This window comes from Diospyros lotus, chromosome 11 (assembly GCF_014633365.1).
Source record: "Diospyros lotus cultivar Yz01 chromosome 11, ASM1463336v1, whole genome shotgun sequence".
NCBI lineage: Eukaryota > Viridiplantae > Streptophyta > Magnoliopsida > Ericales > Ebenaceae > Diospyros > Diospyros lotus.
The window spans coordinates 31386064-31410918 of NC_068348.1; the positions used below are offsets into that span (position 1 = coordinate 31386064).

The 24855-nt window shown below is 36.0% G+C and overlaps 2 protein-coding genes across 2 annotated transcripts; one reads left to right on the top strand and one right to left on the bottom strand.

Annotated features, from left to right (window-relative positions):
- Nucleotides 1-43: 43 nt before the first annotated feature.
- On the bottom strand, nucleotides 44-14362 carry LOC127813406 (protein VACUOLELESS1). The gene is made up of 15 exons (XM_052354362.1): nucleotides 13386-14362; nucleotides 11169-11459; nucleotides 10569-10708; nucleotides 7599-7704; nucleotides 7398-7490; nucleotides 5608-5697; nucleotides 5388-5501; nucleotides 5052-5159; nucleotides 4881-4954; nucleotides 4739-4793; nucleotides 3912-4093; nucleotides 1832-1961; nucleotides 1573-1675; nucleotides 789-886; nucleotides 44-511 (listed from the first exon to the last, which is right to left on the bottom strand). Exons 1-15 carry the CDS (start codon nucleotides 14160-14162, stop codon nucleotides 347-349), a joined length of 2526 nt encoding a protein of 841 aa, XP_052210322.1. The 5' UTR covers nucleotides 14163-14362; the 3' UTR covers nucleotides 44-346.
- A 2780-nt stretch (nucleotides 14363-17142) lies between these two features.
- LOC127812441 (peroxisome biogenesis protein 19-2-like) lies at nucleotides 17143-22892 on the top strand. The gene is made up of 5 exons (XM_052352817.1): nucleotides 17143-17272; nucleotides 17885-17933; nucleotides 18060-18345; nucleotides 21772-22088; nucleotides 22691-22892. The coding sequence occupies exons 1-5, from the start codon at nucleotides 17233-17235 to the stop codon at nucleotides 22734-22736; spliced, it is 738 nt and encodes a 245-aa protein (XP_052208777.1). The 5' UTR covers nucleotides 17143-17232; the 3' UTR covers nucleotides 22737-22892.
- Nucleotides 22893-24855: the final 1963 nt, after the last annotated feature.

Consider the following 24855-nt stretch of genomic DNA (forward strand, 5'->3'; position numbering starts at 1 on the left):
GGAACCAAACTTTGTCCAGCTATCAAATTTGTATAAATTAATATCACCCAAAGACAAAAACATTATATCCATATCCATATCCAAAGTCATCTTGTGATTGAACTATATATGATAATAAGTTAAAAACAAAATCCAAGCCAACAGAGACAACACCAAGTCGCATGCTACCGGTTCGATTGATAACAAGACACAAAACCAAACTCTGCTGCATAAGAGATTAAGAGATTTGCCACAAATTGGCTGGCTGACTTCACAATCATCCTACAACGTGATTTGAACAGACTAAATACAAATGCAGCCATGGGAAAACAAGCTAATGAGGTCGGAAACAATGCGGGCAGCGAGGCTACGAAACCCCCTGGAACGACAACCGGTCTCTGAGCGTGTCAAATATAGATGAAGCTGCTGCGTTTTGTGCAAAACTCAACTTCAGTCGACCAAGTAATTCCCCATCTTTGGCTTGGGATGCAGCATCTGCGGCTTCCTTTGCCATGCCAATTCGAGCATAAGCCTGTTGACAATACACAAGGAGACACCGTACTCAGCAATGAGAGAGAGAGAGCAGCAATTGAAGAGAAGAGTAAATTGATTTTGGTAGCAACTGATGACAGCAGTTTGCCAGACAATAAGATATCAGAAGGATGAAAAAGTGGTTGGTAGCAAGAATGCAAAATGGCAATTTGTTTACAAGACTTCTTGAGCACAATCCAAAACACCAATTTGTTGTGGCAGTAAGAACTGCTAGTATTTCCCACAAAAAAAAATTATAAAAAAAAAAGTCAGTTTACCTCAGCTCTCTCCCTTGGATCTGCGAGCTTTGGGATATATTTCAAAGCTTCACCTTTCTCGTCTGCATCAACGCATGCCTCCACAAATGGCCGGAAGCCTATTTGAAACCAAGTAGACATCCAATTGATCACTCTCCACTCAATCATCAGAATTAACCATATAAAAACTTTAGCCACAAGTTGTTATATGGAGTATCACATTCTTCATATGGGGCAGCACTTTCTAAAAACCTGTTTGTTTCAGAAGCTATATAAAGGCATGCAAAGCAAAAGAAAGACAGCCAGGGGAATAACTAGAAAACCAACTACAGCTCTGATTTTAAGTAATTTGAAGCCTAATCATTCCTCACCTTCCTTTTCTCTAACCCAATGCTGATACAACACAAGAACTTGTGGCAAACCCTCAAGGATAAAATAGTTTATATATGTACTTAATAACCAGAAATTTTGAGCAGAAAGCCTATGAACTACAACATTAATTGTGTATATATGGTTCTATTGCACACGATCTTTATGAGATAATTAAAGAAATAAAGAGGAGATTGTATTGAGGCAGTACATATATACAGTACATATTTAGAATAAACAACTCATTCTAGCACATAGCAATGTATAATGATCAAATTTGAGTTAAAACAGCCCTACCCACATAACGATCTCTTTCATAGGATAGAGACAATCATTAAACACACAAAAAAAAAATAGTGTAGTTCAAGGAGTTATTTTAGCTTCTTGCAAGTTTTGCTGGTTTGCTATATGAAACACTTCAATTTGGAGAACATACCAATTGGTGGCCTTTTCTCCTTTGAGAACTTTTCTAGGGCATCCCAATCCCTAATTGTAGCCAAAGCAAACACTTTAAGCCAATACCATCTTTTTTCTGAAACCTGACAGAAGTTAAACAACACACAGCATTTAGAGTACAAGTAAAAGAAGCTGGGGAGTTGAACAAATAGCCAAAGCACCACACATCAAAGACTATAATGTGCCTCCTCCATAAGATCTACTAATCAATGAAGAGGTAAAAGGGTAACATTGCAAACCTTGAATTCCGTTCTGACTTTCATTGCAGCTCGATGATTTCCCAGCACAATGCACGTGCGAATGGTATCACTAATACTTGAATCCACAAAAATGGCCTGCTTTGTGGTCACTTCAAGTTCATGTTGTATTCTGTAGCATTATGAGAGTCATCAAGGTGGTCCAATCACCAAATCAATCATTGGAAAGTAAACTAAGCAGAAGATTTTGCAAAAGCTGAAGCCCAAAGCAAGATAAAGCTAAAGTATTACAAACTCAGAATCGAGCACATTAGGAAGTGGCTTTATAGGTAATGGGGACAACTTTGTAAAACAATTAGCCATATGTAGAAACAAAATAAATAAAAATAAATGTAATGATGACAAAAGGCACATATAAAAGGGCGTCCCCAGTACACAACTTAAAGTAAACAGAAACAACTGCACATAAATAATTGAACTTGTCAAGACTTCAACTTAATATTATATTTTGGAAAACTATATTTTACTGGCTCTCACATTTAGAAGTCTTATATAGATTCTAACGGTGTGTAATTATACCACAATAAAAAAATGTACCATTTTCAAGTGAGTATAAAAACCACTTTTTATGCTTCTGTAACATTGATCAGCCATTGCTTAGGCTCATATTCTACAAAACATATTTCATAGCTCTCCCTAAAGAAGTGTTATGCAGTTGCCTTTTACAAGAACATGAATTTTCTAATAATTCATCGTGGCACTTCTGAGTCTCGCACTGCATCTAGCCAGAAATCCAAATTATACTAGCAAAGTCATAATTCTGATGTTGGAAAGAATGGTAAACATTTCGGGGCCCCTTTTCATCAGCTAGTGCTTCTTGGTTTAGTTTATTCACACGCCACAATGTGGTCAGATGTGATGACCAGTTTTGGAATGTTCATGTTTATTGTTAGACATGTTTCCTTAGCTTAAGCTTCTGGGACAAAGGGTAACCGAACAAGGTATCAGAGTTTTGATTCCAAGAGGTCCCATGTTCAACTCTTGTTCTGTGTGTTTGTTCCCTTTATTCATGTTTGTTGTGCACTCCTACTCTCTTTGCATTCATGCACCTTCAGTTAGAACTAGTACAAACTTGGCAAATGTCAACAGCAGGTATAGGCATTCATGGTACATTAACTAAAATAGTATCAATTTGCCAAATCATGGACAACCTAACATACATTGAAAAACATAGATTATTTTGGTATTTTATAAAAATAAGAATATAGATTTTTTTTTTAGAAGATAACATAAAGAAAGAAGAATAATGCTTGAGATATATTAACCATATTGGACAATTCTGATAATACATGTACCCTCATGAGAGTTCCCATAAGCAAAAAGAAAAAGATAGAGAAGATAATTGTTCGTGTATAAACAAAACAGCGTCCTAAATCCTGATGCATGAGATTGCCTACTCTGCAAGAATAGGAGGAGGGTTATATTTGTAAGTAGTCTTCCCATTGCCTTTTTTTTTTTTTTTTTGTGCAAAGAATCTGTTTCCACAACTCAAACCATGACTTTCTGGTCACAAAAAAACAACCTAACCGTTGCTACCAAGGCTCATGTACAAAGGTGCAACATTTTTGTTTTATGAGACCACCTCACCAAATCACACAAAAAGGCAATATAACAACTGACCGCATGGACCCCTTGAACTTGTCAGTGTAGTCACACAAAATATTGGATTAAGTCCATGAAAACACTGTTACTAAAAAGTTTCATCCCCGAGATTCAGTCATTTCAAAACTGAAACAGAAAAAGGCACATTTTACAAAATTCTTAATGATGAGGCAAATAAAAATGTTTGCATATAAGCAGCTTGATCATGCCATTCATTTTAATATAGTAAAAGAAATTTCTTTTTAAGTAAGATATGATTATTTTTCCACCATACAAATTTCAAATCATATACTATGGTTACTCGTAAAAGCAAGAAAAATACAGTACAACATTGCTACATTGCAGCATAAAAATCTGGAGGCACAATAGCTGATACCAAATTGCACAGCGTATATGTCATTAAAATGTCAACAGACCAAAGGAATAGCTAATGAACTAAACACATCAGCAACAAATTTACCTTAACAATTTTGCATGCTCTTCAGCAGCCTTTGACTCAAAAGTATGTTCCTTTGTTTCTGTGAAGAGACTTTGGGCCTTTTCAATAAGTTTTATGCGTGGACCATGAAGAGGAGATCCTTTGCTTGCCATAGGATTTTTTGCCAGTTCCCATGACTCTTTCCATAATAGAAAAGCAACATCCTATCAAGACCAGATACCTTTTAATAAGAGCAAAAATGAAGTAAAGTAATTAGCAGATAATTCATCAAATTGTTATACAGCATTACAATGTATATATCCCGCATCTTTTCCCTTTTGATTGATAAATTTAATTTTGTTGTCTCCCATATATATTTACAAGCTTTAAAATAAAAAGTAAAATTGAAATCCAAACATACAAAATAAATGTTAAAGAATTCTGACTTTGTTAAGAGAGGGGGAGTTAGTGAGAAAAAGAGACAACCACTCTTATGCCCATTTATGTCTTGCAAAATCAGCTACACAATTCCAAGAAGTTCATGTACATATAGCAGTAAAACCTTTCAAATATGCAAAAAAAACCTCCGACAGCAAGTGATAACTTAAGGTCTAAGGCCAATAAAATCCATCAAATGGCAAAGCAGAGAGGGATTCCGGTTACACGTACATGGGAAAAAGGAAAATCTACTTATCAGAGTATATGTTGGGGAATTGCAAATGTATTACTTAAGTAACAAACACAGTAATTGCCATGTCCATGTTCACACCATATAGCCAATTGCAGTCTTATTTGATGTTGATTAAAAGAATTTTTTACAAAAAAATGCAGCTATAAGATCTTGGCCCAAGTAAGATGAATCAGCATACTTGAAGCTGCCCTGTTGAAAGAAAGAAGTCCTTCAGAAATTCATGTTTATAACATCTGCACAGAAAAGCAGTAATAAACATATGAAACAAAGGGTAAAAGGATTAGAGCAACAGTCCTCAAAGATTCAAATAGTGTACCTACCTTGCATAACATACAAATAAATCACGTGCCAGTGGTCTGGATTGTATGGTTCCGAATAGCTCCAAAGCTGGCCTCTGCATTGCTCGAAATATCCACATATGAAAAATGATTTCAACTATGTATGTAATTGAGACGAATAAATTACTCCTTTGACTATCCTACAAGTAATACCTTCTGCCAGATATGAAATAGAACAAGATAAGCAAGGTCAGTGTCACCACTATCAATAGCCTTTGTCAGAGCTGTATCTTCCTCTCCAATGCTTAGCAGTAGAGGAACCTGGAGACATAAATCAAAATCATAAAATTATGTACTCAGGAAATTACTGCTGCTACCATTCCTTGTAAAATCATAGATCATCAACAAAATCAATAGATGGGAACCAAGAAAACAACTTTTAGAGATACACCTATCCATTAAAGGATTAAAGAAAGTAAAGAAAAAAAAAAGAGAGAATGAAATGAATCACACACATACACACAAACAAACAACAAAAACAAGAAGTACCTGCTTTGTAGGCCGTGGTTCATGTTCAACAAGCATTGCAGCCAATTTCCGCCTGCCACTCTTATCTGCATGAGCAGCAACTGCTGCATAAGATATGCCCCGGCATATTTTCAGCTGAAATCCCCAATTGAGAGGGGGGGGGAAAAATCACTTCCAATTCTCAATGAGATGAAAGATAATTAGCTAAAAACACTGACAAACTACAAATAACAAAATGAACCTTATCGAGTAAAATTTCGAGAAGGGTAGCATCAGGAATTGCTAAAGAAGCTGTTATCTTTGCACATGCCCAGTGCATTATCACCACCTCCTATACAAAAGCAGACAGAGGAAATTGAGCACATATGTCACATTAAGGGACCTAGGCTGTGAGTGAATCTCATTTTTCCTTAATCAAATAATTAGAACAAAAGGTTTGACTCCTCAAGAATCATGATCATTGCAAAACACTACTGCCAACATTGCCAGGAGGCTCTCACCAAAATTGCAAAGAAATCATTTCTAACAGAATAGATCATTGACATATAGCAAGATGTTAACTTAAACCAGTGGGCAAAATACATAAACATGTTAGATTGATCATCTTAGATGGAAAGGTTAGTGTACTTAAACTAATGGAAGCCAACAACCATTCAACTTAATACCAAACAAATCGATAGGGAACACAAGTTTTTTTTTTTTTTTTGTTGGGGGGGGTGGGGTTGGCCAAAATTCAAGTTAAAGAGCACATAGCAAAGATTTTAAGTGTTAAACCAGAAGAAAGTTTGACATAAGAAACAATTGATTATAGAAGTAGTAGGAATAGAACAAAGAAAAAAAGGAAACAGCAGGTAGTACTATAACTGGCCAACCAGTGGCTGCCTTTACCAAATAAAGTAATCTATAAACTCTGCCTACAGATGGAATAATATTTTCAACATTAATCGTGTTGAAGGTATTTCTCCGTATCGCAGGTAGTCCCAAGACCAAATAAAAGAGGATTGTGTTAGGTAGGTAACAGCCAGTGTAAAAATAATCAGGTGTCCCATCTTGAATTCCTTAAAAATATGGCCAAGGATAGATATGATTGAAGAACTAAAATTCACATAGCAAAAACTCCATCAAGTGGGACATCAAGGTTCTTGTTTATTGAAAAAAGAATCTTGTTGTAAAAGATTTACAAAATATTATATTCATAATATCCATAATAATAAACAAAGAAAATAAGAGGCAAATCATGTCCGTTGTTTCTTCACCATTCTTATCTTCCATCTTTTCCATTTTACTTCTTCAGATTCTCTAATATATTTAATATTTTTCCTTATTCACATATATCTTTTTCTAATAAAATAAGAAATACAGAAATAACTACCCCAAAAAATCATTAAAAAAGTTGAACAATTAATTGGCACGTGATGTTTTCACTGAATCTCATATTTTTCTAATACATTTCAATCAGAATATGTGAAACTCAGTTTTCCACAAATGTTTTGCAGCAATGGGCCTTACTTTGCAATGGAAAATATCATGGTTGTTTCAATGGGAAGGTAATGGAATTTGTTCCTTGCTTGCAATCAGCTCAAATAAACCCTTACTTTTCATTAATGTGCTGTAAAGTATTTGCAGTGCATATTTCTTATATTCTGCATGTTTTGGCTTTTCCTTAGGGTTGACTTGAGTTATAATGGACTTACAAAAGATATGGTTACAGACAAAAATTACTGGCAAGATAAATTCCATGTAGCCAACCCCAACCAATGAAATATTTTCATTGCAATGACACAAATCTCCAGAAACTCATTTTCTCTGTTTTCCCATGTATTAAAATCCTCACTCTCAAACATCACAAGGAAAGAGGACATAAAAATCAAAACAAATACTGCCCATGACCCAACAAGGATTAAGAGTAATTTATGGGCCAAAAATGAACACTGCACATATAAGATGCATTTTCCCAGCTAAAAAATGGAGAAAAGAATGTCAGAATTCATAAGTAAAAGGAGAATTGATGAAATTAGGCAATGAACTTACTTGTTTAATGCCAAGGTACTCTGATAGCCGAAGTGCAAGAAGGTGTTTATTGGCATTAATTAAACGACCAATGAGAACTGGTGGTGTAAGCAACTGAAATAGCATGCTACGATATTAGCAATGGTTTTAACAAAAGCAACAAAAAAAGTTTAGAAACTTCACAAATGAACCAGAACCCTGAATTTGGTGACATTTGAAGACCTTGTATTCCTGAATACTGAGAGGCATGCCAACATCATAGTGACGTACAGCATTTAAGATACGTAAAGTTCGGCACATCTCTTGGAAGCGATCACGTTGAAAGTGGCTGCAAAAGCCAACTGGATATCATTATTGAGAGCAGATATAAGGAAAATGAGATGTTCTTTGGAGAGTTTTAATGTTATAATCTCATATAATGTCAAGATAAAAGACAAATCCATTTGACATTCAGTAAAGGAAACAACTGTGTGGTACCTGCTATAGTGGCTCTTTTTTTAAGGAAAAGAGCTCGGGTTTGGTTAGCTAGTGTTTCAAGTGTAATGCAAGTGATGAGCCTCTTGATCATTTGTTTTTCTGCTGCTCAGTGGCCAGAGATGTTTCAAGCTTCTTTTTTCAGTTATTGGGTGTTCAACGGGAAATGTCAGGCCTTTTGGTTGGGAGATTGTATTCGACATCTTCCTTTTACATTTTCTTCTTTTTTTTGTTTGGGTGTTTTGGCTCATTTTCTCAATGACCTTTTTCAGTCACCTTTGTTTTTTCCATTTTGTAGTAGGGTTTGCCCCCTCAAAGAATTGTTATTTATTGAGGAAAAAAATAATTCCAAAGGAAATTAAGATGATTTCACAATGCAAGGAACTTAATAATTTGGCAACAAATCCATGTGGTTCTTCAAGGTCACGAAATAAGCATTTGTGTCAAATCATGTGGTTTTACCAGTGTGAGAAAACTAAAAGGGAAAGAAGGTCTCTCTAGTAAATTAAGATACTCTTTAACCTAAGGCCTAACATTCTCTCCCCTCTCACTACACAGGGAGATCATCAAAATTTTCCAACTATCAATCAAGGCCTTATTGAAAGTACAAAACTTCCTAATGACAAATCCTACACCCTCACAAGGGAGGTAAACCTAATCTCAATTAACAAGACAGTATTTAAACTCATCACCTAGCCCACCATACAAAAATCTCTTTAAAGCTTCTCCAGACTGCTAATAACAAAGATAGCAGCCTAAAACACAGAAAAAGCATAAGTAGAGAACTCCTGAGAAAGAACTCCAAAAGGTATTAGTATTTTCAAGATGCTAATCTGAAATGGGAAGACTTAGGGCCCCATGATTGAGATAAACAAGGGGAGACAGGGTGGCCAGCCTGTCTAAGATCCCTAAAACTACCAAAGAACCCTTTCAAGACCCGATTAGTTAAAAACAAACAAATCAAACATAGATATACAAATGCTAATCCACTTGCAAAACTTAGAGCCTACCCCCCTCATATGTAAACGAAAAAGGAAAGAATTTCAATTAACATGATCATAGAGTTTCTCAATATCATGCTTACAACGAAGGCTATTTGTTTCACTTTTAAATTTAGTATCTAGGCACTTATTGGCTACCTAAATGACATCTGATATCTGTTACCCACCCACAAATCACAAATGCATCCTGGGTCTCAAAGATCAAAACACCAATCACCTCCTTAATATCAAAAGGATCTTAGAGAATTTTGCAAGCACTACACACCAGGAAGTAAGGATGAAAATCTTGAGTAAGGACCAAAGGCCCCCTTGTCGGAATAAGGGGGATAAACAAAGCATTCAATCTTTTTCCAGAGAGAAAAAAAATAAGAAAGCAAAAAAGAGCCATCATTGTTAGTTTTATTATGTTGTACATAGTTATGTGTTTTCCTTAGTTGTGCCTAGTTATGCGTTTACTTTAGTTGTACCTCATAGAACTGTATATATATATATATATATATATGTACACACACACACACACCTAGTTATAAATAAAACATTCAACACTTTTCTTTTCCTCAAAACATGGCATCAGGGTCATAACCCTAAACAGCAACCAAACCCTAACCCTAATCCTAAACAGCCACTGCCACTGCCACCACCCAAATATTGCTAAGAAAAAACCCCAACAATCACATTAGAGCCAAGGCCTTATCCCACTCACACTTGTTAAAGTCCTTAAGACCTTTTCCTTAGAAAACGGACTCTCAAGCCACTCTTTTTGATTCACAAAAATAGACTTAAACTCCATCCCACACATAATAGGCCTCCAATCTCTTCCCCAGTAAGCAAACTAGAATAAAAACCTACAACAGCCTGGGAGATAGCCTCCTCATCGGTGGCCCTGTCCCCATTCAAAACTAGTTTCTTTATTGAGTTCTTCCTCCTATTCACATTGGCTTCTTTATGGAAAAATTTAGTATTTCTGTCCTTACTTGAGGAAAACCACTCCAGATTTCTATTTCCATTGAATCCTTTCCCACTCCAAATCTCTTCTCACAGAGCTCTTCAACCCAATTAAGCAAAAGTCAAAGAACTACAGTTTTAAAGCCACCTTAAAGCCTCGAGCTCAGTTCAAGGCTACAAAACTTTTCCATTCTTCTTGAGTTCCCCAACTCTCCAGTGTGGTGGGTGTTATGAACACTCTTTACAATATGAACTCTTGAAGGGCTTGTCCGCTTCAGTATTGCTATCTGTTATTCTTTCCTTTTGTTAAATAACATCTGCCACTTACTTTATGTGCTCTTAGACTTCCATCCTATTCATGTGGCTTGACTTCTAAATTTTAGGGTCAGTATCCACTCATATTTCAGTACTCATGTGTAATTTTTTCCTGTTACGACTCTTCATACATTTCTATAGGCCTCCACTGTGATGCCCTGTAGTTACCAATTTGTACAACCTTCTTTAACAAATCTATGCATATTGAAAACCTACAGTGACAATTCTCCTTATGTTTCGCTTAATTAGTACTTGCATTTTCTCAGAAAAATTTAAAAGGCCGTCCATGAGGAGGAATAAATCTTAATTCAGTTCTCAAGTCAAAAAGTAATACTACATTTTTATATAAACATCTTCAAAGAGAAAATGAATTGTATAGTATACAGAAGCAATTGATTTGTCATTTTCATTACTGAGTTTAATAAGAGAACTTTTGCGAAAAAGCTTCCAACCCAACCTGCAAAATGCTTGGCCATAGCTTGCAGCTCTTAGTAACGTCCTCTGCCGTGAGACATCAAATTCATGACCCGCAGCATCAATGCATGCTTCAACAGCCTCAGGCAATGATGAGCGTATCAATCTCAAATTTTCATCTGCCTGATGAAAATATATCATGTTAGACTTCGCTTGCAAGCATATATGAACTTCTACCAGACCCTGTTTGCTCAGTTCTAGAATGCTTCTCTCATTCTTCTTTCTACAGTTTTATTTTTTTGACTGGTTACTTCTCTCATTAATTAATAGTAATATATTTATCTGCTATCAGTAGGGATCTCTTTAAATGGTGAATGGTGTGTGGATGTGGAATTGGCATATAGGGGGACATGCATTCTTTTTGCCTGCATAATATTACTGCTATAACAAGCTCACCAGAGAAACATGAGACTTCACATACTAAAAAACATACTATAGTGTTCAAAACCATATGCTGAGTAAATGAATACTTCACAAAAGAAACCAGGAAGTATGTCTAAGCCACCCATACAGAAATGGAATAAAGAAAATGAAATATAAAATGACAGGAGAAACAAGTAAACTTCCTATAGGTTACACTTACCTTGGCACTCTGCCGATCAAAGTGATCCAAGGCATCATAAAGCAAAGCTGCAGGTGATGTACTCCCAATCTTAAAGATTGATACAGTGGAATCAGGAACTCTTTGTAGAAATTCCAAACTTGTATTTGAAAGTATCCTCACTCCATCACACTCTGGGACGAGAACAATTGGTTCATCGTAAAGATAGAGCACAGGATCTCCATAAGGACCAACCATTAAAAGCATATCATCCCAGTAAAGTAACACACTGTCCATTCCACACCAAGCTAGCTGCTCTGGGGGAAGTGATGACTGCACTTGTAGGGGGAAAGGGAAAGGAAAAGAAAAGAGGCAAATACATCATACAGTACAATCAAGGTCCAAAATATTGTTTAGATGTGTTGTTTCAATTGGCTATTTAAAAAAGTTGCAGAAACAAAAGGTAAACAGCAAAAAGTATTGGAAACATATGGAAATATTTGGAAACAAAAACTAAAAACTACACAAATGTTTACATAAGCTTGATATTAAATAATGCAACGTGTTTGAACTCTACACATCCTTTCACGTGAAGGCACAAGTAATAATTCAACAAGTTCAAAGTCTAGTTTATCATCTCTTGAAATTTTGGTTTTACAACATCTCAAGATGCATCTACCTGCATGAGACTTCCCTCTTTGTGAGAGTCCGGGGAGGGTCATTTTTGTATGTAGCCTTGCCCTTGCTTTGCAAAGAGGCTTGCTCTGCAACTCAAGCCTGTGAACTTCCAATCATGGGTTCTTGCTTATCAGAAAAATCACAAAAAAAAAAAAAGAAACCGGTGTTGACAACAAGAGGAGACAGATGATGGGCGGAGTTCCAACTTCCTTCTTGAGGCTGCCACCTCTTATACTGCCTTCTGGCCGCCATCAGTTCATGATTGTTGTTTCTACTCTCACCTTTTCATCTGCTATAGAGAAAACATTAAAATCCTATCCTTGGTATATGTATGTAGTGAAAAATCATTTGTTGGAGATGTGGAGCCTGATTCAATTTATGACACCAACACAGAGCTAGTACGAAGGCCTAAAATCTAAACAGGCCCAAATTGGGAGTTCTATTTTTGCCCTAGACTTAGTATATAAATGTGTGGGTATAATTCTTATAATTGTAACATTCTCAAATAGTGAAAAAAACACCTAGTGTGGCCGCGAACATAGGCATTCTTCGCTAAACCACGTAAATTTAGTGTTGTGTGTGTGTGTGATTTTGTTCCAAGTTTTATTTATCACTTGATTTGTTCCCTAACATCTATTTCCTACTCTCAATACATTTATATATAGGCAGTTCAGGAGTGCATTAAGGTATTCAAATCATGAGTTTTTTGATACGTGCACAGCCATGCAGCCCAGCAAGACTTGGTCAAGCCTGTCTAGTTGTTTTAGTGGATGTTAGTTGCTTTATTGGGTAGATAATCTCCTATTTTCTAGCTTAGTGCAGTCATGCAGCTCTATATAAGAGATCTCTTGAATTTGTATTGATTTATGTTGGTTAATAAGAATTATCTCCTTCCCTCTATTTGTCCTCTTTTCTCTCTAAATAGCTTACAAATTCTAAACCCAAATTCTCCTATCATTTTTATCTAAAAAAGTATATAAACATAATGATCTAACTCAGTTTCCATGGGTTGGAACATGAACACTTCCTCAATGACTGGTTGCATTGATTTATAGAGAATGATGGGTAAACTATGCTTGTTTTATCTAAATCAAACAACCAATAACTCCATTTGATAAGCAAGCATATTCAGAGGTCATTTACATGTCTCCTTTTACCATGTTTTGCTTTCATGTGTTTTTACTTGTTGCAGCAACAAGTGGCCAAAACAAAAGAATCCTTTTTTTTTTTTTTTACATTTTAGTGTGTTTTTTTCTGAAAGAAAAATAAAAGCATACACCAGTTGAGTTGCATTTCTTGTTTTCAAAATTCTAGAAACAAAAACCAAAAAAAATACAAATAAAGGCAAACAAACAGCCTTTTAGTGGCAAAGTCCAAGCGATTTATGCATATACCCATAATTACTATCGTAATTGTGTCTCTCCTTATCTAATCTACTAAAACCTAAAGCCAAACTATGAAATCGGTGTCTATATTACTATTTTTTTCTATATGAATAAAATCAGAAAACACAGAGATGATAGCGGTATACTAAAATTCTGAGCAACAAACATATTTTAAATGAAGATTTGCAAAACCAACCTCGTAACTATACTCGAAGATGATCTTGGAGAAATCACTAGACATTACCAAAAGCCTCCCATCGTGAGTAAACGAAGCCAACAGCTTGCCGTTCCTCGACACCGCCATTCTCTGCAAAGGACCCACCCCAACACCCACTTGCTGAATCCCATCCTCCTCAACCACCACCACATGGTCCTCCACCGCAAGGAGCACCTCCACATTGCCGGTCATCGTGTACTGTGGCTCGATCACCGCAGCGCAGAGTGGCGGCTCCTCAAGCCCTGGGTCCGCCAGCTTCCCAGGCCTAGGGTTCTTAAAATCGGGAATACAGAACAATTGGTTGGCCTCATTGATACAAACCAATCCATTGCCCCAAAACACACATTCCACCACACTGTTCTCGAAGCACTCCTTTCCCATCGACAGATTGGGTTCTATGGGTTCGGCGTGAATGTTGTACCTGTAAACGGTGCCGTCTTGGGTTACGCAGACGAGGACTTGGTCGTCGGTCCAGGCCATGCCGATTAATCGGCCGCCGGGGTTTCGCCATACGGTTTCGGCGATTTGGACCCCCGCGGAGTTGAAAATTCGGAGCTTCCGGAGGGCCGACTCGGCGTAGAGTTGGACGATCTTGGAGTCGTCACGGATGGCGGCGATGGGGCCGCCGAAGGGAGCACACGCGACCTTGTTGCGGCTAAGGTCGACATGCTTCCATTGCATTGAGTAGATTTCGGGCTTCCGGTAGTATCGGTTGTAGAGAAGCTGCCACTCGGCGGCCACCGACACTGCCGCCATAGGACAATTCTAGGGTTTTGGTAGCTGCGAATTCAATTTGGATCTCTGATTTGGAGTTTCTTCCTATGATTGGTTCGCGTAGGGTCAAGACGGCGAAACCCGATCGGCGTCCCAGTCCGGCGAAGCGACGCGCGTGAAGAGAAGTGGAGGGAAGTAAAATGCCAACGATCATAGAATTCATACTCTATGCACTGTGTGCCATTGATTCTCCAATTGTGCCAATCGTACGGTCTATATAACGACATGTCGCCAAATTTTCTCTATGCTTTTGGTTTCTTTATTCTTGTGTTTTATAAAACCAAATTATATAATTAATTTTATATATAATTTATTTATAAATAATTTTTTATATCTAAAATGACATAACTTACAAATTAATCATATAATTAAGAATTAACTAAATATAATTTATTTAATAATTAAAATTATATAAAATATAAATAATTAAAATATAATTATATCTAACAGAGTTTGAATTACAATTCACATAATGGTGGCAAGGGGTAACAATGCCACTAGAAATCGAGATGGGTGATGGGGAGGGTATTTTAGTTCACAAATAAATTTTATAATTAATCTTTGAAATTTACCTATTTTGATGAAAATTGAATTGATATAATTAAATTCTTTAAAATTCAATCCTGTGAAATTGAATTTTACAATTTTGTTTCAAATATAACAAATTATAATTAAAAATAAATTATGCAAAAATAGTTAAATTATCTTGTTGACCATATGAATACATTAATTTAGTTAGTTTAAATGTTATATAGTATAAGCTAAAACCTTTTAACTTGTAAAAAATGAAACAGTTAAAAAGGCATGAGGTATTTTTTCTGTAGACTCTCCAATACTTAAATTAGTTTATCGATAAATAAGTATGTAAAAACAATAGAAGTGTAGTTAAAATAGATTTTTGAGCATATTTTACGTTAAGAGATTGTTCCCTATTTATAAATAGTGAAATTGATAAGTGAAGGAGTATGAACATTTATTGAGATTAATATTTTTTTTAATTTTTAGGTAAATAGATCGAAGGTAAGCTTAACACATTTTTCATAGTTTTGTAATATGAATAGACTTTCATATATCACATATGAAGGGCTTGATGAGGCTCTCAAGAGGATTTCCCGAGTAAGACTTCCAAGATCGAGTGACCCAAAAAAAAGCTCCCATTGGTATCAAGAGAAATTTTTGAAAATGGTCGCTTGGCCTTTTTAAATAATTTCAAATGAACTAAACATAAGGACATAATGAAAAATCCCTTAGGGTTGCTTGAAGTCATCCAAAAGACCGAATCACCTAATAAACTCTCGAAAGGCCTCTAAAGAGTACTCTCCTGCAAAGGCCTATTGGTGATCTCAAGGAATTTTTCTTTTAGATTTAATTTTGTGGGCTGAGACCCACTGTTCTAAGATACAATAATAATTAATATTTTTTTGTCATCTATTTTCATATTTATTTTTACCAATTAAAGTATGAATATTTAAAGCTTATTATAAACTAGAATTGAATGAAATAGTGTAAGTTAATAGTACCATAATATTGGTATTCATTGGGCTATACAATTCATCATAAATTGTAAAAAATATCCCTTGCGCCTTACCACATTGAGCGAGGAGTATTTAGACATTGAAAAATTATATTCACAACCCACAAATTTGCTTTCTATAACCCCCACACCCACCAAATTCTTCAATTATTTTAAAATTCTTATTTTACCCCATAATCCACTTTCTCCTTCGACCGTCGATCGTCGCCTCACTTACCTCTTTCTCTCTCGCACCATATACACACAAACACATACATATATACTTATATATATATATGCACGGCCATGGTCAGCCTTGACTATCGATCCACCGCCATTGTTAGGTTGGCCATGGCGACCGACACGCACAGACACACTTTTTATCTCTCTTTGTGCAACGGTCGCCAGGTGGGTCAAAAATGGCTATCGACCCACCGCTATTGCCAAGGTGGGTCAGCCATGGTGACTGACCCACCCCGATAAAGGTTATGGGATTCAAGGAATCCCGGGGTTCATAGGGTTCCCAGACTCTCGGGTTCTCCTCGACGACGATGGCCGCATTGTGGTCACTGTCAACCACGATGGTGGTGGCCATGATCGAACCAGGCACCAGCCTGGTGTGGTGATGGGCGAATTTATGGATGGTCATGGGTAAAAGTGGAGATAAGAGAAAGAGTATGTGTGTCCCTGACCCATGCCCATCAGGCCCCGATCGTGGTGGGTCGACCTTCATGGCTGACCCACCTTGGTAATGGCGATGAGTCGATCACCATCGCCGACCCACCTCGTAGTCGTCACATAGAGAGAAAGAGTGTGTGTGTGTGTCCCTCCGATTGCGGTGGGTCGGTCACCATGGCTGCCACACGTGTGTGTGTGTGTGTTTGTGTTTGTGTGTGTGTGTATATGGTGCAAGAGAGAAACGAGGCAGCGACCAGCGGTCGGGGGTGGTCGGAGGAGATAGTGAGTTGTGCGCTGTGTGGGTAAAACAAGAATTTTAAAATTATTGAAGAATTTGATGGGGTATGGACTATGAAGAGTAAATTTGTGGGTTGCGAATATAATTTTCTTTAGATATTTTAACTACATTATGTAGCTCAAAATATAAGCCATAAAAGCTTACAAGGCACAGGCCAAGTGGTTGGTTCACGATAAATTGAGATTCACACCAATAGCTCATAAGTTCAATTATTTACCTTACGCAGTGAGACAAAACTTTCACTTGCAATTTATTTTTTTTGTCGAAATTGAGAATACGAGTGGCGAGGAACTCCACAAGGACGATAATCCAAGTATAAATTATAATGTACTAATAGTATTTTTCAAGTTAATAAATTAAAATTTTTAAAACAAGTTTAGGAGGCCCAACCGTGATCAGAGAAAATCGTGACCGTCCATTACTAAAACCCTCTACGAAGAAAGGATCTGAACCTTGCCATAAACCGTCATCCAATCCAATATATACATATATATAGCTATCGCCTGCTCCTCCTCCTCAGAGAGAGAGAGAGAGAGAGAGGGGGGGGGATTGGGAACTTTCAAATGGCCGAACACTCCGATGATTTGGACCAACTGCTTGACAGTAAGAGAAATTCTCTCATTCTTAATGTTATTTCTATTGTCAATCTAGGCTACTGTGTTTCTGAATTTCATATCGGTTTCGAAACCCTCTTGTTTTTCCATGTATGAATTTGTGTGCGAAGAGTTCGACATTTTTGTGGTACGTGCAGTCCATATCACCTTTTGATCAACTGCAATTTGGAAACCCTAGTTTGACCCGCTGTTTGATGACGGTGATTACTGATTGAATTGCATTTTGATGTAATTTTCAACATGCTATGCATAAAGTTTTAGGCTACGGATTGTTTGTTATGGTAATAGTAGTATTTGAAAGGAATAGCTAGCTGTCTGGACCTTTGCAAGGAAATTTTCCGGTTATATGTTGAACGGTTGATTCCCGCTGTAAGTATATGATTCACTTTGATGCAGTATTTATTTAGGCAATTTTTGTTTCTCCTATTCGTGGAAGAAGTTGTTTTGTTTCATATTTATGTTTTGCTTATTTTTCTTTGCCTTTTTGTTATATGCTCTGTAGATACAAGCAATTAATCGAGCTCACATGCAGTTTACTAGTATACACTGTTATATATTTGTATATCTGGTTAAGGTTTCATCATCATTCATTTATTTTCAGGTGCTTTGGATGATTTCCAGAACATCAACCTTAGTTCTTCCGCTCAGAGGTCTCTTTCTCTTGTTCTCATTGAGTGTGTGCGTGTATGCGTATATGCATGTGTGCGTACAACTCCCAGAACTGTTTATAGTTTTGGTATTTGCTTGATGAAGTAAAGACATAAACTTTTTGCCAGGAGTGGAGATACTGAAGCTAAGGTTCAGGGGGGTTCTTCCATGCCTAATGAGGTTCAAGGACTAGGGATGGGTTTGCCAGACTTGAAAAGTAAGAAAAAGGGTAAGGAAAAGGTTTCAAAGGACTCACACGTGTTGGAGGCACTTGATAAGCTGAAAGAGCAAACAAGGGAGGCTGTCAAGGGATTGGAGTCCATGACAGGTTCACAACCTGGTGAAAATGATTTTGAGAATGACATAATGATAGAAGATTGGGCAAAGCAATTTGAGGAACTTGCTGGTTCTCAGGTATTTTGTCTCGTTTCTTGGGACAGGGTATATGGTTTTGTTTTGTGTTTTCTTTTGATGGGTGGTTTTGTTTAATTCTTCTGATTTGCAGTCCCCCAGCACATGTGGTGGTGGTTGTTTTCTGTTTTGAATTTTGCAGTCATCCATTTTCCTCGTATTTATCCAGTTATAACAAACTCGCTTTGAAATATGATTTTGCATTGTGTGGTTTTGATAGTTATGTTCTGTTCTTGTCAAGTGTAGTCCAACTAGATTAGTGTTTACAGTTTCTAGCATATAATTTACTATTTTGATGCTCCTCTTAGTGATATGAGATCATTCTTATTTCTTTTACAAAATAAGAGTTTTCTTTAATATGTTGTATAAATGTTTGGGATATTTACTTAAAGAAATCCTATGATAAAGTTACAATTACAGTCATGTTTGGAAAGAAAAAATTGAGCAGAAATTTCCAGCTTGCATCAGTTGGCCTACCAACTTACTTGTCAAGAATATGTAGCATAATAAGAGGATATTTAATCATGATAATCATCCCACTAAAACTTACTAGCTTATTGTTGTTTGTCCTTTGCCACGTGGATTGTGATTAAATGAAGATTTTCACATAAAACTTTGGAAGCTTATATTTGTTACAAGGTCCAACTTCCAACTTCTAATTCTATGGACAAGCACCCTTGCATTTCAAATAACCTTTCCCTAAATCCATAGCTTTTGATCATGTCAAAGTGAAGTCCTTTGCTGTGTGTTATTAATTGCAATGGTACTTATAGGTAAAAATAGTTTGCAGTTCAGAACTTATAGGTAAAATTAATTTGTAATGCCAACATTCTTTGGTCTGATGGCATGCATTTCTAGGTGGAGTGCATCAACCTGCAGAGACAATTGAACATGGAATAGATTCACCTCTGGACAAGAAGATCTTGCAAGCCATCACAAGGTCTAGAGTGCTGTGATGTGTTTAAAGACATAATCTTTCCTCACTAAGTTCCATTTTCTGGATTACATAAAAAAAAAAGTTCAATTTTCTAATAAGAAACTGAACCCCTTTTAATAAAAATTGAACGGGAAAGCTTATATGTACTAAACAAGAAAAAGAGGTAGCCTTCATCTTTCATTCAACAAAATTGCTGCATAATAGATTTCTCCCTGGCCTGGATAATAGAATAGGAAGGCCTTTTAGAGACAATAGAATTAGAGTTAGTTTTGTCTTTAAGTGATAGTTGGTAACTAAATGAATAAAATGTGTGGAGATCTCCAAGGCCTTTCTAAGAGGTGGATGTACAAACTAGCAGGAAAGTCCAAGGAAACTTCCAAAATGAAGAAGGCAATCCTCATTGACTGGAGGAGGATAAAGACCATTCTAATAGTGTGAGGGCTTCACTATTCTTTTTGCACAACAATATTGTCAGAATATTAGTCTATATCAGAATCTAACTCATCTCTGTTACCCACCTCATCTGTCAATTCTCTCACCTGTATATCAAATGTTCAAATTGGCCCTGGTTAATTAAATCTCTCCAACTTAACTAAAGAGTAGATAAAGTTTTCGTTTACCAAGATGTTAGAAAGGCCCTGACCAATCCCGTTCCTTATCTATCCTGGAAAATGAGGATTTCCCTTTTGATGTGAAACCTTTGACTTACCAGTCTAAAAGAAAATGAAAATGATATTGATTAAACTAAACTAATATTACTAGAAAAGGGTAGTACCCTAATAATTTAGTAATTGGTTTCTATGACCAAAAACATGGTACACTTTTGTTTCAAAAATGATGAATTTAGCAATCCAAAATGACCACAAAGTTTTCTCCCCCCCCCCCCCCCCCTCCTAAAAAAACCCCCCCGAGGCTACCCTAAAAGTTGCCTTAGGAGGAAGAAATTAAACATAATGGATTGTAATTCAGAGAATGTGGTGTTTTATGGAGTAACTAAAAAAGTTGCATATCATGTTTTGGTAATTGTGTTTATAAATTCTATTCGATGCTTAGATTGTACTAATTGTTGAGCCCTGACCCCAATTGAGGTCCACTCCAGTGACCCTTTTATGAGTAATGGCAAGGGGGGTCTACGGAACTAGCCTATTAGTGCTCGAATTCTTTCATTATTCACTTAGTTCCACCCTATTTAAGTCCAATTGTCAACAGATCCTTGTGATTTCGATAATATCAGATGCCATCAATTTTATGAATGCCTGCAGAGATAGAATATCCTGTCAAAAGGGATAACTTGCAAGACCAAGAAAATGATGATTGGTATATGGTTATCAGAACTTCGTTTAAGTCCCTCATGCATCTCATTGGTTTGCTTATTAAAGTTGGATGACTTATCATATGGTCTGGTGGCAAGATAACAGTTACAGTTTGAAGTCTAGTGGCCTTCATTATACAATTGATGAATGTGGAATGTATATGCAATAAGGTACTGTTGAACACAGTTGTCTAGCTAGTTTGCCTACTCATGTTTAGCTGAGTGCAAGTATGAGAATTTAACATTTTTTATGTCTTCTAATTTTTGTATCTGCAAATCCTAGTTGGAAAAGACTGGGCTGAAGAGCTGATGTATACGTACCAGCTGTCCATTGTCCATAGCCAGGCATGTCTAAATGTTACAATCATTTCTTGACATAGTTGTGCCTAATATGCTGAGCTTAGACTGGAGTCTTGTGGATGTGGTACCACTATACCAAGTGAAACTACAATGCTGATCAGCTTATGTCTAAGCCATTTGTGAAATAATCAGCTGTCCTAAAGGAGCTTTTTATGACAATTCATTGAGCCCTTATGAGTATTGTGATATTTTTAAAAAAAATTATGTCCTTGTTTTAATTGTTGGTAATTGTTAGTTGAAATACTAAGAGTTAACAATAAATGCCCTGTCTCCCAAAATCAAGAGAAGAATATTACCTTTATCCTCTCTCTCTCTGTATAAGACGTTATGGTGTTATTGTAATCAATGAAGAAAATTAAGTCCCTTTTACAGGTATGAGAGTTTGCTTTTTCCGTATATTTATGTGTGCCCACTTATATATGTGCATTTGTTATGGTCTGGAGCTCCCTCTGGGGCGTTTAGGAAGGAAAAGGCATAGTGTTCAATTCATTTCTTGGTGCCATCACTGAGTGGAGGAGCCGAACCCAACCATTGGATACTTACTGACCAGAATACTAGCTTACTTAAAATATGGTGATGCATATATGTGACCAATCTTCATATGTGCAAACCCAGACATGCATTTTTATTGTTGTGATATCATGAAATGCCAAATCAAAATGTCTTGCAGCTTTCCCTTGTTATTTGGTGTTTTTGTAGTAGTTATTTTCTACCATGTGTTTCTTTTTTTGCATCCCATGTGTGCATTATACCAAAAAAAAAAAAAAAAAAGAAACCTTACAATCTGTTAATGAATAACTTGTCTTCTTCTCGTGCCTAGGACATGGAGTCCATTGTGGAGACTATGATGCAACAACTCTTATCAAAAGAAATTCTTCATGAGCCTATGAAAGAAATAGGTGCCAGATATCCAGAATGGTTGGAAGAGCATAAATCTAAATTAAGCAAGGATGAATACGAACGTTACTCCCACCAGTATGAACTTATAAAAGAACTAACTAAAGTCTACGAAGCTGAGCCTGGCAACTTCAACAAGATTGTTGAGCTCATGCAGAAAATGCAGGAATGTGGCCAACCACCTAATGACATTGTGAAAGAGCTCGCTCCTGACCTGGATCTATCAATTCTAGGCCAATTGTAAGTATAAATTTCTATTGCCCGGTATCAATCATTCACCACCCATGTTTGAATTATGCATATATTCTGAACATACCTCACTTCTTCAGTATTTTGATCAAGGTGTTCTGGGTGAAGCAACCATTCCTTTCTTATGACGAATGCATCACATTTACGCTTAGATTGCGTATTTTTGTGATGTTGGAGACACTTTCTTGGGTAGATTGATTGTATCCAGAAACTTAGTAGTTTGTCTGGATCATTGATCAAAATATAAAATTTTGCTAGATACAGTTTGTGGATGGGCAAAGGCCGTGAAAAATCATGTTTTTGCCATGAGCGAGCTCCCCTTTAGAGCCAATAGATTACATTTTCTTGTCACACTCGTGCTGCAAAATTTGGTGTGAGATTCAGTGAAGATGCCTTAAAGATTTAACTCATGAATCATAACTGGGCTCAGAAAATTTTGTTTGATTTCGCAATATTCTTCAACATCTACCAGTTCTGAAATGTTGGGGGCATTATATATGCGTGCGTGCGTGATGCTCGAAGTTAACCAGAGGTTGGGCATGTTCTTTCTTCGTTAACATTAGCTGAGCTACTACTTGTTCTATTTTCTGCAGATCCCCGGAGATGCTGGAGTCTCAACAGAACTGTTGCATAATGTGAGGCATTGTTTCCAGTTTCGTCGATCCGACTTCGTGTTATGTCACGGTATATCTTTTGCTATATTTGTGAGAAATAATTATCTTTCACTTATAGATTAATTTGTAACACTAATAAGCTAAAATTCAAGTTCAATTTAGATGTTCAAATCTTGGGTTTTGGGTGGTGTTCTTGATTGATGTTCGAGCCTGTTCTAGCATTTTCTCTCTTTCGCTTCTGGTTTTCCATTTACATATCGCTAATTTGCACCTTGCTGCAGCTGGCTTGTTTCTGTCCTAAGGCTGTTATTCCTTTTCAATTTTTGTGTTCAAAGAGGGTAGACCCTTTTGCCCTAAACCCAAACCCCTAATACCCGTGATAGATGTATCAGATTCTCGTTCAGGTTCATTAAATGAATATTAACCACAAATTAATGAACCTTAACGAGTAAAATAATTAAATATTATTAAAAATAAAATATAATTAATTATATATATATATAAAAAACATTTCTAATAGTGATAAAAAGAACCCCGGTAGTCGGTGGACAAAGGAGGTCAAGGTCTTGCTTCGATGGGGACCACAGCCATGCCCCATAATTTCTCTTCATGGTGAAATATATTTATTATTTGCGCACCCATGCATGCACGGCACCCACTCTGCCTCTGCGTGCCATTAAAATGCATCTGCCTCTACTTTATTATTATTATTAAGTATTTTGTGTTTCGAAAATACATAATATTTAGAATTAGTTTGGATTGCAATTTATTTTGTAATTTGGATTAATCAAAACGACATCTTTTTGATTGTTTCCTTCTCTCTTTCTCTTTTTCCCTTTTCTTTTTTTGCAAAATCTAATTATTTTATGACAAGATAATTAAGGCTGACCAACAACATGACAAGGAGTGATAACGGGGCACCTGAACGAGTGACACAACATTGGCTAATGTTAAAAGCTTAGTCAAATTCTATTTGTAATCATAATTTTTGTTCTTCATAATTAGTGTAAGTAAAATTTTAATTTTTACTATTGAAAAATATTATTGGTATACCTTTGTGTACATTTTGAACTATATAAAGGTGTACCAATGACAAAAAAGTCCCTCATGAGGCGCATGTGAGGCGCAGAGTATTTTGGTCATAATATCCTTTTATGTAGTCTAAGATGTATAAAATAATTGTATATCTAGCATGATTCTTTACTATTTACAACTAGAGTAATTACTTTTTACAACCATCTATATTCTAAACATACTTTCTAAACACCCATCTCTCAAAAGACATTCTCACGTGCAGCAAATCTATTTTATTATTCAAATAACAATAGTTATAGCTAGATTGACATAAGATAGTAAAAAATTATTAATATTTTTAAAAATTAAAATAATTTTTCAATATTATCAAATAGCATGTATCTATATAATTTATATTTAAAAATAACATAATTTATAATATCGATCACTAGTTCAATAACATAATTTACATGCACTGCGGATGAATTAAATCAATGAATTCGAGAAAAACACAACATATATATGTATGTAATATATATGTATGGTTATGTAATATTATAATTATATATATATATATTATAACTATATTTTAAGAGAAAACAAAAATTTTATTATATATATACATACATATTATATGTATATATAATTATACATAATTATATTACATAAACTATTATATACATATATATTATAATATATAAAATATGTATATATTATTCTTAACCTAGTGGTTAGGAGAATTGATTTTCTCCGAATTCATGAATTTGGGGTTTCTTCAACCTTTCGAACTTTGGGAGTTGGGGGCGGGCGATGTCCCGAATCTCAAGATTCGGGGAATCTCAAATCACCTTAACTCCAAGATTTGGGGCATCCCCCAAGCCCGGAATCCTGGGGTTCGGGGCTTCAAGGCATCTTGAAGGGTATTTTTTATTTTTTAATTTTTTTTTTAATTTATTCGTTGTGTATGTAAATTATGTGATTTAATTCATCAGTAGTGTATGTAAATTATGTGATTTAACTAATGATCAATGTTATAAATTATATTATTTTTAAATATAAATTATATAGATGCATGCTATTTGATAATATTATAGCTGTTTTTATTTGAATAATAAAGTAAAGTGGCTATA